The sequence below is a fragment of the Rhinolophus ferrumequinum genome, chromosome 11 (assembly GCF_004115265.2).
Source record: "Rhinolophus ferrumequinum isolate MPI-CBG mRhiFer1 chromosome 11, mRhiFer1_v1.p, whole genome shotgun sequence".
Taxonomy (NCBI): Eukaryota; Metazoa; Chordata; class Mammalia; order Chiroptera; family Rhinolophidae; genus Rhinolophus; species Rhinolophus ferrumequinum.
The window spans coordinates 70,381,223-70,396,967 of record NC_046294.1 but is presented as its reverse complement, the minus strand read 5'-3'; the positions used below and the strand labels follow the sequence as shown (position 1 = coordinate 70,396,967).

The window sequence follows — 15,745 nt, the reverse complement described above, 5'->3', positions numbered from 1 at the left end:
ATATACTTCCTAAATCAAAACTATGGAATAAATACATTAAGAAAGAGCTTGAAGCTTTTATATTTGTTCACATATTCCATTCTCTCCCTCCTCAGTAGGTAACAGTTTTTATAAGCCATTAGTTTACTCTTCCATTATTTCTTTTAGAGACTCTTAGGAAATATGTGTCTGTGAGCATACAATCACTGTTCTACATCTTGTGTATTCACATAACATTGCATATTTTTATTAGTCTTTCTTAGAAATAGATGTCTAGATATGGGATTGCTAGGTCAATGCATACATCCATGCAAAATTTTACTAGTTATTGCCAAAATCTCTTCAATAGTGTTATATTACTTTGTGTTTGAGAAGATTTTGAAAATACAGGTTCCCTAGTCTCTGACGTACTGAATCAGAACTCTGAGATTTGGGTTCCCAGGTGATTTGGGTGATGACCAAAGTTCAGGAAGACTCTTCTAAAGCAAAAAAACTAAGGCCAACATTAGATTAAATCCAATTAATTGCTCAGGTGATATGTGCTAGGTATCATGTTAGGCAATGGTGAGAGAAGTCCTAAGATAAATATAATATAGTCTCCCTTGGAGGATCTCATAGACCAGACAGTGGAGGAGAAACATTTTTAAATCATTGTAACATCTTGTGGCTGCTGGTATAATAGAGATGTACACACAGGGCTATGGGAACACAAAAGAGTGAATAACTCTGTCTAGGAGAATTGTACCTGGGATAGATTGGGATATACTTATAGATTGGGATTCCTAATAGAAGCAGAAGTATGCATTTAACAAACTCTTTACGAAACTCATTTAATGAATTCTCCTTCCTGAGAAGAAATAAATCATGAGTTTAAGTCTGAATTTATCCCATTTGTACTTGCTTCTTTGCTTGGTTTATTCTTTGTCACACTTTCCAGTTGTCAAGTTGAAACTGGACATCTCTGGAGACTGTTGAACCTAAAATAATAACACCACTAACATAATATTTTCAGTGTGAAACATTACCATAATCATGAGCATACTGTTATTTGCATGAAATAAATAATGTCAGTCATGTAGTTGACAGGACAGAAGATAAAAGTCAATAAAAAGAGAATTATTTATTAAAAAGATCTAATGTTACAAGAACAGTACACAGAATTATTATCTGACTGTGCCTTCCACGTAGTATATACCCTTATATATGGTACATATATACAGACTGTATACAATATATTTAATGGTTTGACATGGGATCCACAGTACCTTCATTTGGGTATGCAAAACATTCACTTTCATGGAACTTTTAATCATGAGGAGTGTTTTTTTTCTTCATAGTTCAACTGACATTATACAAAAATACAGTCTCTAGTGATTTAAGACTGTGTGGTTATTATTCCATCCAAAAAAAAAAAAATAAAAAGCTCACTCAATATTGCAGCTGAAAAATAGTGTACCTTGATAAGGAATGCTATTTTGTTTTCTACAAAGTAACAAGTATGCAATACATAAGTACATAAACATTTCAAAACTGTTTTTAATAGGTTTATGATGCAAAATACATAATCTGCATGTCGAATAAAAACATCCCATATCTTTGATTCTTGTAAGAATACAACATCAGACATTCTATATTTAAACATTCTGTCAGATATATACCATCCATCAATTAGTTGGAAATATTGTTTAATTTGAATTTGCCGTATACTAACATTGTATTTTATTGGGCTTTGTTTTATGAGAGTTTCAGTAATAACTTGATTGTTCAAGTCCTTCACTAAGTTTAGTATAAAACACCATGGAAAAGGAAGAAAATGGTTTGATTCATCAAATGTGAAGTAAAAATTATTGCCCATTCTTTAATATTCTTGCTGCATTTTTTTCCAGATGTACAATTTGCTCCTGTAAGCTATACTGTCCTTGGCAAAGCTCATATTTTGCCTGCTAAATAGTTAGCATCCCTCTATCTGCAAAGTCCAGCCTCTTCCACTCCAAAGGAGGTGCTCAAGGAAGGCAACTTGGTCATTATTACTCACTGGCTTCACTATGCACCATCTGTAGTCATTTAGTATAATAATCTGTTAACTAAAATAGTCTTTTAAATTACTTCTTGTTTGTTTAGGGGTGTCTTGGACACAATTCCCCCACAAAGAGAACGAGTAACCAACATAAATAGTTGTACTGTGGCTCTGAACCCAATCTTTTAGGATATTCAGAACAGAAACTCCAATCTTCCCTCCGAGTCTATAGGACCTAATCTCTAGAGCCAGCGGTTTGAGCTCAATTTGCTTCATTTGCTTGCGGTTAAAGATGCAAGTAGAATTAACAGGTTTAGATTTTATAAAAGAAAAGAAATTACTTCTTGTTCTCATATTAACATCATCTGTAGTTTCTCCAGGCTGTTTTTTGGCATATGACTTTGCAATAACTACCCCTTCAGACATCTTCTTGGGTGTGATGCAAACTCTGGCAAGTTCTCTTGTTGGTTAGAACTTCTGTAAGATATCATTAAGTAGAAAACTTTCACCTCACTTTCCAACAACTATCTAGCATCAATTAGGTTCAGGTTGACTTCTCAAAATAGCAAACGGGGCTCACCTTGTACTGAAGCCTTGTTTCCATAGCTTAATTTACAAAAATCAATTTATCAGAGAGATCCTCTTTATTTTAACAGGTGGTAAGATTTTATAAGCTGTGATGCATGGGACTGTTTAAAAAATCAAAATTTATTTGTTATGCTTGAACCATTTTAATTCAAAGACTTTATGTGTGCACAATTGTTTGCACAACAATTTTTCATTGTCCTTAAAATTCTTTGCAATTAGAAGAAAACCATGAACCTAATTCAACACGTATTTTGGCAGTAGGTGCGGAAATGTCCTGTATTCATTTCATTTACAAGTTAGCACCCTTGGGAGCAAGTCAGTGTCTGCAGTTTTTAGTAATCATATTTTTTGTGACTTTAACTACCTTTTGTTATTAAAAATAAACATTTACTATATTTGCAGCTAGATAACATAGTACTTGATGAAAAATAATAGCACTTAAATTCATTTGGACTCACTTTCTATTCACCTTGCACTAATATAAATGGCTTATTCCCTACGCTAATAACTTGCTCTAGGGATGCATTTAGAATAGCATATTGATAAATTTTGCTATTTCACTATGCAGTCATACAATATTTTTCAAGAACATTTTTGTGTACTTATCCTATAATGAACCACACAACTGAAGTATTTTTTCATATCTCCTACCATTTTGTCAACTGGAACAGTAAGTCAAAGGGAAAATGAAAAACAATAGACTCAAGAGTCTTAACCAAACTTTTCATTCTCGGTTTTGTATTTGTGTTTGAAACAGATCTGCTAGAAACCAGTTACTTAAAAAATGGATGGCACACACTCAGGGTCATCAGATATAAAAATCAAATTCCAACATATTAAAAAAGTAAAGAATACATTTGACAGAAATTATCTTTGCTTTTAAAAAATCCATTACATACAATCTGCATATATTTTTGGACCAAGAACTGTCCTCTCCATTTACAAAAACCAAACAAAAACCTGATGGATAAGTAATATTACCGCCAACCTCCTGTAAGTGCACCATGTATAGTCCCGAGTTTTTAAAGCTTATCTCAGTGTCCTGGGTCTCCACTTACACTACACTATTCATCGCTATTATCAAGGGAAAGCAAAGAAAAGCAAATTAAGTCTGCAGTTTTCACCAAGAGGTTGAAGGAATCATCAATGCCAAGAGCAATGTTACTGATGATGAAGACGTAGAGAGAGTGTGGAGGGTTGGCTGAGCACTAGTGATTTTTCCACCTGTGAAAAAAGAGAATCATTAAATGGAGAAAATTATTTTGTTTTGCTAGAGCTAGGAAAGAGCTGTTTTTAGGTGTGTAAGAAAATGAGTGTGACATTGGTCCTGTTTCTTAAGAGTGTTCCTAGTATTTATGAAACAAGATATTGTTTGGGGTTCCCAAAAGCTTTATGGAGGACAAGAAATATAAATGAAGTACTGTGTTAAAAAGGCTATGTCACATCTAAAAAAAACACATCTAACCAGGAGATTCAGTGTAAGTTTCACCAATGATGCATTAATAGAAAAAATCCACATTCCAGGTGTGAAAAATTAAAGAATTTCTATAGTACATAGTTGAGGAAATGGAGCAAAAATAATTCGTAAAAGTTTGTGACAATAAGAGTTCAAATAATTACTTCAATTTTTTCAATTTAATAATAACATTGTTAAACTTATTTAAGGGTCATTGACTGATTTGACATTTCAGTTGAGTAGGTTTAAATTCTAGATTCTCATGCCAAAGTTGGCAAAGGAGAGTCATCTTTCATCACTCTTACAATCAGGAGAAGGTCTTCCTTCTTGAGACCAATACACTGTATGCAGTTAATGAATAAAGGTCGTTGTTTAAATGAACTGACTGATCTGAGTTGATTATTCTGAAGTAGTTTTGATAGCTCTACATAATCACAAACTAAGTACTACCCTAAGATCTAACTTTAGGAATGGTTCTTCAAGCCAAAAGTCTTCTGAAGTCTTATCATCGTCATGATTGATATTTAATGAATGTTTACTACATGTGATGCACTGTACTAAGCCCTTTACACATATTATCTTATTTAATCCTCACAACATTCCTATGCAGTAAGTACTATTATTTATGCCCCTGTTGCAGATGAGAGAAATAGGTTTAGAAATATTATAGAACTTGCTTAAAGTCACTGAGTTAGCGGTTAGCGGGACCAGATGCTTTTATGTATTGTCTTTCTTAAAACAATGATTGGCCTTGGTTAAAACCTTGGTTAAAACTTTAATGATAGATTAATAATAAAATCTACTACTGAATTTTTGGACTTGTTCTTCTGTTAAGTTATCCTCTCTGCCATATTAAGTATTAGAGGATTTTGGGTGTGATTTTCATTATAAAAATAGAGTCAAATTTATTTTCTAGATGCTTACTTAAGACCTGAAGAATATTTGTTTGGTAAGTCACACACATACAAAAGCAACAACTCTTCTTTCCTTTGAAAATTTTTACAGCTAAGGCACTACTAAAACCTGTTAATCAACGTACTGGAGAATGTTACATATATTTTGACTTGTACAAAATGGAATTATTGTGAAGTGCATGGCCACATGTGAGCTATAAGAAAAACATGATGATAAAGCCTTGTTAGAGTGGTACATGCATGCTTAATAAATAAAAACCGAAAACATCCTCTGCATTTATTTGAGAGTGGCTGTGTCCTTTTTAAATCAACTTACATGACACAAAAACATCTCACTTGTAGAATGCTAAGTAGGGTCTATATCTCAAATTCCACATAGATCCACAAAGCAAAAATACATTATTTTGGTATAGCAAAACAAAACAAAACTCAAGACAACACTGGACTAAGTTTTAGTCACAGCTGTAAAACTAACTATTTTACTTTAACAAGTTATTAAACTTCTTAGCCTTTTAGTTTTGGGAAAATAGGAATAAAACCAATAATTTCTCATGTTTTATGGTCTATGATAAACAATACTATGAGATTACGCTTTGTTGAAACTCAGGAAATGGTTGCACTGGTCAAAGTGTTTTAACTAAAATATAAAAGTAGATTAAAAAAATACATGTAGTCACGGGATGTAAAATACAGCATAGGGAATACAGTCAATGGTATTGTAATAACTATGTCCGATGACAGAGGGGTAGTAGACTTGGGGGGGTTATCACTTTGTGAAGGGTGTAAATGTCTAATCATTATGTTGCTTTTGTACACCTCAAACTAACAATAGAAAAAAAATAAAACTTGCCTTTTTTTTTAAAAAAAAAAAAAACAGGGAATAGAATTTCAAGTTAATTAAAATATAAATGGAAGAATTAAGGTCTTTATAAGTACTTCCAAGTTTGGGGTTGGTGCAATTGAGATGATACTTTAGAATCTGATTGTATTAGAGTTTTGAAAAGAACCTTGGAGAGTCAGAGAATAATAAAATACCTAACTCATGAGGTTACTGTAAGGATAAAATAATATAAGAAAAACACCTACTGTAATGTAAAGAATATAAGTCGGCCTCAGTAAAGGCTGTTTGTATTGTTATTATTAGAAATTTGAAACAAAGAAGAGAGTTGTCATCTTTTTCATTTTTCAAAATGATTAGTCTTTCCAGGTGCTCTGGAAGATTTAACACTCACATCTAAACAACTCAATTGTGAACTAATCAATGTAGAGATGTTATTACTTTCTTGCTCTTAAAACTATACTTTTATAAATGAATCATAAACTGTATTAAATTTTTGTGTGGCCACAATATATTTAAATTAAGTCTTTTCATTAAAATTTCTGAAAAAGTCAGATTTCCTGCATTTTATGTTTTTTAACCTTTATCTTTTCATTATGAAATAGTTTTGGATGTACCAAAAAATTGTAAGACTAGAACAAAGAATTCATCTTGATTCCTTAAATGTTTATGTTTTATTATTCTTCCTTTATTATTCTCTCTATAAATATACACATTTTTCCTGAACCATTTGAAAGTAAGTTGCAGACATCATGTACCTTTACGCCTAAATACTTTAGTGCAGTTTCTAAAAATAAGATATTTTCTTATCTAACACAGTACAATGTTTAAAAACAGGAAACTAATGTTGCTATATTATCTAATCTACAGACACTATTAAAATTTTATCTACTGTCCCAATAATATCCTTTATCTCATCTTGTGTTTTTATGCAAGAACTTACTTGTCAAGTATCATGTCAACAGCTTTTTCTCAAAGTTTCAGTCTATTTTATTATTTATTTCTTATATTTCCCTTGTATCTCACTTTATGGCATCAAAAGAATTCATCAGCAATGCCTCGGGTCTTAATCCAAATAGATAAATATATTGAATATAATAGAGCCACACGCAGAATCATACAGGATATCTCTGGATACTTCTCTTTAGAGGTTAACAATTCTGCTTGGGAATGATTGCTCAGTAAATAATGCTTATAATTACACATTAAGTAAATGCTCATTACCCATGTTTTTATACAAGGCTTTAATGAAAATTGCCTAATACTTTCTTAATGAAACATTTGCAAATTTAATTAAATCTTCTGCTTCCTATTTTGATTACATCAATGAAATGGTTACTTTCTTCCCAATTTGTGAAATTTCCCTTCCTGTAATCAGTTTTCCCTTGTTGGTGTAATAATGATGGTAGTGGTGAAGATATGTGGCCTTGGAGACAAGCATACCTGGGCTTGAATCCTGGACGTCCACTTAGTAATAGTGTGATCTTAGGCCAGTTACTTAAATTTTATCTGTAAAATATGAATATGTAATACCACCTACCTCATATGATTGTTACTAAGATTAAATAAGATTATGTATGGAAAGCACTTATTTTCATGCCTGACATATAGTAAGGGCAAAGTAAAAGCTGGAAATTATTAATATTCCTAATAATTACAAGGATGCTTAAATAATTTCTGGGGGTCTACTGCACAGCATGGAATTTTAGTTAATAATACTGTAGCATATATTTGAAAGTTGCTACAAGAGTATATTTTAAATGATCTCACCACAAAAAAGAAATGGCAGTTATGTGATGTGACGGAAGTGTAAACTGATTCTATGGTGGTAATCATTTTGCAATATATAAGTGTATCAAATCAACGCATTGCACACCTTCAACTTGCACAATATTATATGTTAATTATATCACAATGAAGCTGGGGAAAAAAACCAAAAAAATTATGCTCCATAAAATTTATAATTTATTTTGAAATCAATAAACACGATTACATTTTAAAAAGCATTCCCTGTAAACTCTCCGGTCCCTCACTCTCCATTATTTAATGATAAAGTCAATCAAGACAATAGAGAAATAGGCATGTCAAGCTAGAGCAATATCAGTTTACAAGCAATATTTCAAAACCCAAATGGCCTGCAAGGTACTACTTGAGACCGGGTTAGCAAGAGAATTTCACAACTAAGAAAATTTAAATAAAATGTCAACTCTTTCTGGATTTGTAGAAATTCTGCCATTGTGGGCAGACTACCATGGTTCACATTAATCAGAGGATGATCTGGCAATCAGAGTGAAAAAAGAGACCCTGTAATCCATCGTGTTAATGTTGATGAGGTTTATAACATCTTGAAATTTTGGGTGGTCAGCAAAATAAGCCTATTATATCAAAACTTACCTGAATATGATGGTACCTTGATTTGGGAACTAGCTGTGCCATCCCCTCCTTCACTACATGCTCGAACTTCAATAACATAGACTCCGGCATCGGGAAGTGGTACTACTGCTTGAGGTTTCTGTGTTTCAATAACTTGACTGTTGCTGTGGCCCTCTTGCCTGTAAAACACCTAGGAATAATAACAGGGATTTAAACAATTGATATTCAATTAAGGATCTCAAATGTTTATTAACTGTCTATTATATGTCACACTCTGAGTTAAGTACAGGGAGCTTATAGCTTAGGCAGATATATAAGCAAATGCAATGTATGTGTTAAATGCCACAATATTATAATAGATGCTATGGAAATATGGAAGAGAGAGTTTAATTCTGTTTGAGGATTAGGGAAGGTTTTTCAGAGGAGTTGATGCATGAGCTAAATATTTAAAGATGAGTAGAATTCCCCAGTTGGAGAAGGGAAGGAGAAGAAATCTAGGAAGAGATAGGAGGAGATTAAAGTATATATCCAAGCAATAAGACACCATAGCAGTAAGGTGAGAGAAGATGTATGGGAAAACACATGAAAAATGAGACTAAAGAAGCGTGTAGCAAGGGGGCAGATCACTGAATGTCTTTTATTCTAGTTATTGAAATGAATAGTATACTGAAGGAGTAGTCAAAGCTGCCATCTTTAAATTGTTTGAAAGAAATAAAAAAGAAAATTTGATAAATGTATCAATAATAAATCCTTAACCATGAAGGAAATGGCCGAGAAGTTAAAAATTTTATTAACTGTTTTTACTTTTGTGGTTGCTTGCTTTTCATTGAACTGACAGCAAAGTTAAGCCTTTTTAGGCATCTGTCTATGGTACTAGAATTGAACATGTATTCATGGCAGAGTTTCAGAACAACAAATTAGGACACAGAATTATCCTCATTATCCTGTGTTTACATATTAAAAATTAAGGTCACAGAGGTTATGTGATTTATATAAGATCATGGGGCTAGTTAGGGTAGAAATTACATTAGAAGGTTAATATTTTGATGATCAGCTCAGAGCTGTTTCACTATATTGTATTGTTCCTACTCATCTATCTCCAACAAACCATTTAAAAAAATTATTTTGGTCTAATAGTCAAGTAGCAGCCATTAAGATACATTTAAATGCATTTTTATTATTTCATTGTTTTTTCATAATTGTTGGTATTATATGATTACTTTGCATAATAAAAAGAGCAATGGCTTTGCAGTCATAGAGATATGATTCAAAACAATCTCCTGCAAAATAAAAACAATCTCCTACACATTCCTGTTTGGGAAAATTTGGGCAAATTACTAACATTTCTAAACCTCAAGTGCCTCTTTTATAGAGATAATAACACTTATTTCATAGTTTTATTCAGGGAATGAAATGAGAGCATAAACGTAAAACACCTAGCACAGGACCTGGTGTATGGTAAACTTACTAAGAGAAAGCTGCTTCTGCTTCATCACTGGTAATTGTGAAGGACAGTATTTCATTTGAAAAATACAAAATGGGCTGGCATGGGAAGCTAGACAAAAAAATTTTTTTTAAATATTTTTTTCTTATAAAAATTTGTTTTGATTTTGAATTACTCTACATACAAAAAAAAAGATACCTTTAGAAAAGCATTATTTTTATATATTGAAGCCTGCCTGTACTTGATCCTTCTATGTTCTGATAACATATGTTCTCTCCATTTCACTTACTTTATCTTCCATGAATTTAAATTTACTTCAGGTTCTTGGGAGAGAAGTAACTTCTCTGTAAAAGTATATAACACGTGAAATAATTGTATCTACTGGAATCTTTATAGGAAAGGAAGCCAAAGCCTCAATGTAGTTACACAGTAATAAGAGCATCATTGAACATTTATTAGGCACCTCATGGGGGCCAGGTATAATGCTATATACTGGAGATTCATCAGAGAACAAGACCACATGGTTTCTACCCTTATGGCACTTACAGTCTAATACATAATGGAGACAGATAACAATACAATGAAGTGTGGTATGTACTTTAATAGAAAACATATTTGACGGTAAAGCAATCCACAGAGTGAAAACTTTGTCAGGATTTGGAACACTTGAAAGATGTCTATAGCACGTTCTTTTGGCTTAAAAAATGACAATTGTATCAGAATTTATGCTTCTCATTTTGACTGTAGCAGTGTAATGAATCAGAATTCTGATCATCCACATGAGGCAATTAGAAAGCAAATTTATGGCAATGGGAAAGTATGTAAATTGGTGAGGACTGGCAAGGGAGTGACTATTTTAGAGGACATTTTGTTATTATGATTCAATAAATTACAATTCTTATGACAAAGAAAAATGCAGCCAGTAACGCATATTGAATTTTGCTGTAAAATCCAGAGTTGAAGAAAAATTTGTGGATCAGTTGAGACTTAGGAACAAAAGATAAAGGCAGGAAAAATATAAATTAATGGTAGCAAAAGGAGTTTGAGATTAAAAGTGGCTTTTATCAATACATCCAGGGAGATGTAGTGCTGAGTTGGTAGGTAGGTATACTAAGTGAAAAGATACATTAAATTCATGGTTAGTCTTAGGTGCTTTAGAGAATCTTGGCTCATTTTAAAATCCTGATTTAAAAAAGATGAATGAGAATGAGAAATATGAGAAGATTAAGGAGTTATCAAGACATGTCAGAAATAGTAATTGACAGTAAGGAGGTTAGGGAGTACTTTGAGAATCTGAACACTTATAGATTGGCAGTTGTGATGACAGCTATCTTTTGGCATAAAGGAAATTGTCTAATGTATTGTCAAGACTATTCTCAATTTTTACTTAAAAAACAGAGCAGTGGATTATCCAAAGAGATTTTCATAAACAAAAAATTAATGCAGTACTGCAATACTCAAAGACGTTATTTGGAAATGGCTAGTCTATATGCCTGCTGGTTACAAAATACTGGGGTGAGTATGCTTAACAATATAACAGAATAAATTTTTGCTGGTTCTATCCACAAGTGCCCCAGAAAATGATGGATTGTATTAAAGGGAAGGCCTATTCACCAGCTGAGCATTCTGGGAATAGTCAATGGAGACAATTGCTCTTCATACTAGAGATTGAGGGTTCTGAATCTCCAGTGGCAAAGGGCAGGTGAGGAGGAGTCAGCAAGATGAATAAAATCTGGATGAAAATAAGTTGGAGAGCACAAGTACCAATGATAAACTACTGGCTGTAGGGTGGCTGAAAGCACTTTTAAGAACAGGATCTTGTTTATTCATTCATTTACCCATGGACACCTAGGTTGTACCTATGTCTTGGCTATTGTAAATTTTCTTGCAATGAACATAGGAAGGCATACATATATTTTTGAAATGAATGTTTTTGTTTTCTTCGGTTAAATATCCAGAAGTGGAACTGCTGGGTCATCTGGTAGATCTATTTTTAGTTTTTTGAGGAATCTTCATACTGTTTTTCAGAGTGGTTGCACCAAATCTTGCCATTTGTGACAACATGGATGGACCTAGAGGTTACTAGGTCCCTAGTAAGTGAAATAAGTCAGACAGAGAAAGGCAAATATCATATGGTTTCACTTATATGTGGAATCTAAAACAAAACACAACAAAACAAAAACAGACCCATAGAAACAGACCCATAGAAACAGAGATAAAACTGATGGTTGCCAGAGGGGAAGGGGGTGGCACCATGGATGAAACAGGTAAAGGTAAATATAGTCAATAACACCGTGATAAGGTTGCACAGGACAGATGATTACTAGACTTAGTATGGTGATCATATTGTAAAGTACATAAATATCAAGTCATTGTTATGGTAACTCAAACTAATATAATATTGTATACCAACTTTACTTAAGAAAAAGAAAGAATAGGATCTTGAATAGGACCTGAGGAAATAATGTACAGAATGGTGTCTATAGTTAATAAAAATAAAAATAAAAAAATGAACAGGACTTCCTTATGGGCAATTTTTAGATATTTACCTGTATTATGTGTTTTTCATTCTACCACTCCCCACCAAAATTTCCATAAATTCTGATAGATATATTTGACATTACGTGAGTCCTCTCTTAATTTTTAAAAATTATTTTATTATGAAAATTTTCAAGCATAATCAAATGTAGAGAGGATACTATAAGCCATTATACATGAGTCTTTTTAATTTTTTAGTTCATGGGAATCACAGGAAAGAAGCTGAGTCCCATTTTTAGTGTGACTATAAGATGAAGAAAATCTATAAGATACAGGAAATCAATGAGACAAGAATGATTGTAGACTTTAAGCTCCCTGAGAAGCTGGAGAAATTTCACAGGGTGTCGATTACAATATCTATCCAAGTGTACATGTATCTCAGTAGTCTGGAAGGCCCTCATTGATATCTAAGTTGAATAAACAAACAAAAACATCTGTCCATATTGTTGGATACCTAGCTGGGTCAATATTAATTGACTTATTCATCCATTCTGAAAACGTTGGGTATAAAGAGATGAGTAAGACAGGGTCCTTGCCTCAATCAAATATAGCCTGGTTGGGGAGACAGTCACATATAAAGAGGAAGAGCAATGACAGTGACAAAAGAGACAACTGTGAACAAAGAGTAGGGTCACCTCACCAGGGACACCCATGTTCAACCTCATGTATTCTCCAGGTCATATGGTATTTATCTTCTCACCTGAGAGGTACCTAAGCCTAATGGCTCTTCCAGGCAGCCATATGTTTTCATCTAGCTCTTCCTAGTGTTCTATTTGCCACTCCAGTTTGGGAGATTGCTTGCCATAGTTCTAATATTAGATTGGTTCTTGGATGGTCTATCACCCTTATTGGCCATACCACTACCCCTAATCATTGAAGGGTATATTTGCCTTAGAGGACAAGTTGTGAGGACAAGAAAAGGATATGGAAAGAAAACTAAGAAAAGGTTCAGAAAATGGCTCACCTGTCCTCCCCCAAAAGATCAAATTCGATACCCCTGAGGATTATGACAGATTTGTGTGTGTTTGAATGTGAGGGTGTTTGTGATCCATACCAATTACAGTCTGTAAGGGTTCTACAGTTCATGTCTAAAATATTCTTAATGGAAATTACTTACCTTACAAATATGTTCCATTCATAACTTCCTCAGTTTTTAGCTTCAGTATTTTAGCACTTTCTATACAAAATACCGTGTTACTATCTCTGGTAGTTGAAAAGCCACCTAAATGATGCTTTTCTGTCTAAGAACTATCATTGGAATATTTTTCAATTCTGCTATAAATAATATTCAACTAATGATTCTGTATGGAATTTAAGACAATAAATACAATCTGATGTTATGGAACATGAATTTGAAATTCAGCCAAGTCAATACATAGGCCACATATATTTTAAAATCACAGAGAAAGTTTTTCAAGAACTGTGTAAATGTTTTCATATTTCTAGATCTCCTGCTGACACATAGAAAGATAACCATATGTAAAATATTACAACTATTTTGGAGCTTTCTGTCTCTCTCCATGAACCTCCTCTCCAATTTGTTGGCCCTATCATTTTTCTTTTGCTGTTTCTTTGCAAATACAAAGTCTTTCTACTCAAACTAAGTTATCCAATCTTTGCAATCTGCCAGCACAGTTTGTCTGTGGGGAGAGAATGCCAGGATACTCTACCTATGTTCTGCTGGTTCTGACACTGCATCATGGGGCCCTCTACTCAAATTGTTGCTTTTCTTCCTCGTTCCCTTCCTATGCCTTGTGCAGTTGAAACTGATTTTGATTGCCTTGGCTTCCTCTGCAGGAAGGCTCTTTCTACAATATAGGTAGAAAATGATTGAGAAAAAAACGGCATGTTAATGGTTTTTTTTTTTATACCTTATTAATTGTACATCCTCACAACAACAGCTTTTGAGATGAGTGTCTATCCAAGAGAATGAAGAAACACTGACCTTGTAGCCCATGACTTCAGATTCGTTGGCTAATGGTCTGACAGGTTCCCAGACCAGAGAAATCTGAGAGCCTTGCTGTTCCCACCTGAGGTTGATAGGTGCTTGACTTGGGGCTGAAAAAAAAAAAAAAAAAAAAAAAGTGAAAGAACTGACTTAAATACATTCCCTCCCTCACTTAAATCCTTGTGAGTAGTTCAGTCTTTTCATGTGTTTAATAGTTGGTTGGTACCATAGGCTTCCTTCCAGATAGAGTCAGATAAAGAGGGTTTTGCTCCAGGAGTGTCATTTTTAATAGCTACTCTACTGAGCTTTTGAACCTGAATCCTTTTATCTCCCTTTTGTGTCAAAATCGCTTAGCCTTGTTTCGAAGGACAAGAATCTTTATCCACTGTGAGTGCAGAATTTTCTGAGCTAGTTTTGGAATTCAGATCTAAGCAATGAAGCAAGACTATGAATCAAAACTCCCCTTCAATTCTGCTTACTGTGTACCTCATGTTGCTTTCGGAAATGTTAAAAGATGTTTCCCTTTAGTCTCAAACAAAAGCCCAGGTCACTTACGGGATTTCTTGGTGGTTGCACTCACTTCACTGCTGGGTGGCCCGTATCCAGCTCCATTGTAAGCCCTCACTGTGAAGTGATATAATGTATTTCCTTCTAATCCTGTCAGGATGACAGATGACTCATTCCCCCTAGTTTTGACTGTTTCTGCTGCATCTTCTTGTTCCATGTCTTTCCGATAACCAACCTGTCAACAAATTATCACAAGAGAGATTAATTTTAAAGTTTCCCCTGTGTTTATGATTATTCGACCTCTTTTTGTTTTGTTTATTTCTCATACCCATCTGTAGGAAATAACTCCTGTATCATCCAATTAACAGGTCCTACTAAATGAGGCCAAAATCAGTCTTAGTCACTGCCTGATTTGCATCTGTGAATTGCCCAATTTGCATCTGTGCTGAGCAGTATTCAGCTAGTACTTATAGCCTTGTAGCATGAAGAACATTAAGGAAGAATCACTCAAAGAAATTGAAGAAGTGCTCTTCTCTCTAGGTCATCAAAACCATTTACCATTCAAAGCCATGGAGCTTTGAATGAACTATTTGAGTAAGAAGCGCGAAGAATATTTCCTCCTGGGCCCCACATAATGGTGAATTGAACAAACTGTATGGGTTTAATAGAGAAGAGGTGACAACACTCTCATAACTTGTAGTGGTCTAAGTGTAGAGAAATCACATTGCTAGATTATGGAAGGGAGACAGAAAGAAAGAGGTTGATGTCAAAGCACAATTTGTGCATTGAGATGATCTTTCCCGGTTATGAGCTCCTGGGGAGGTCTCCTACCAAACTTCATCCCTTTGTGAGATTCAGTAATTGTTGCTGCTCACCTAAAGCTTAACTTTTTCAGACACTAAAACTTAACCCTGCATAAGTGCACAAAAGAACAGTTTTCACCCCTCCTTATTTACTGTGGTGAAGGTAATGGAAGAGTTGTTCCTTTTTCCCAATTAATTACTGTGGTGAAAGAGATGGATCACTGCACCCATTTCATCCTCCTTCGAGTGCTTCGTCTACTGCATAGACTGGAAAGCCAAACACTACATTATCCAGATTCTCTTTCAGCTAAAGTTTCTGCTACACAATGTGGGCGGTGAG

General features: G+C 34.0%; 1 protein-coding gene across 1 annotated transcript in view; it reads right to left on the bottom strand.

The window, feature by feature from the left end:
* Positions 1–1,221: 1,221 nt before the first annotated feature.
* The window catches only part of CNTN5 (contactin 5), a 1,273,287-nt gene continuing 1,258,763 nt past the window's right edge, over positions 1,222–15,745 (bottom strand). The window contains 4 exon segments of the mRNA XM_033121922.1: positions 1,222–3,808; positions 8,187–8,355; positions 14,093–14,205; positions 14,651–14,837. Of these exon segments, the coding sequence (XP_032977813.1) occupies positions 3,705–3,808; positions 8,187–8,355; positions 14,093–14,205; positions 14,651–14,837 (573 nt within the window). The 3' untranslated portion in view covers positions 1,222–3,704.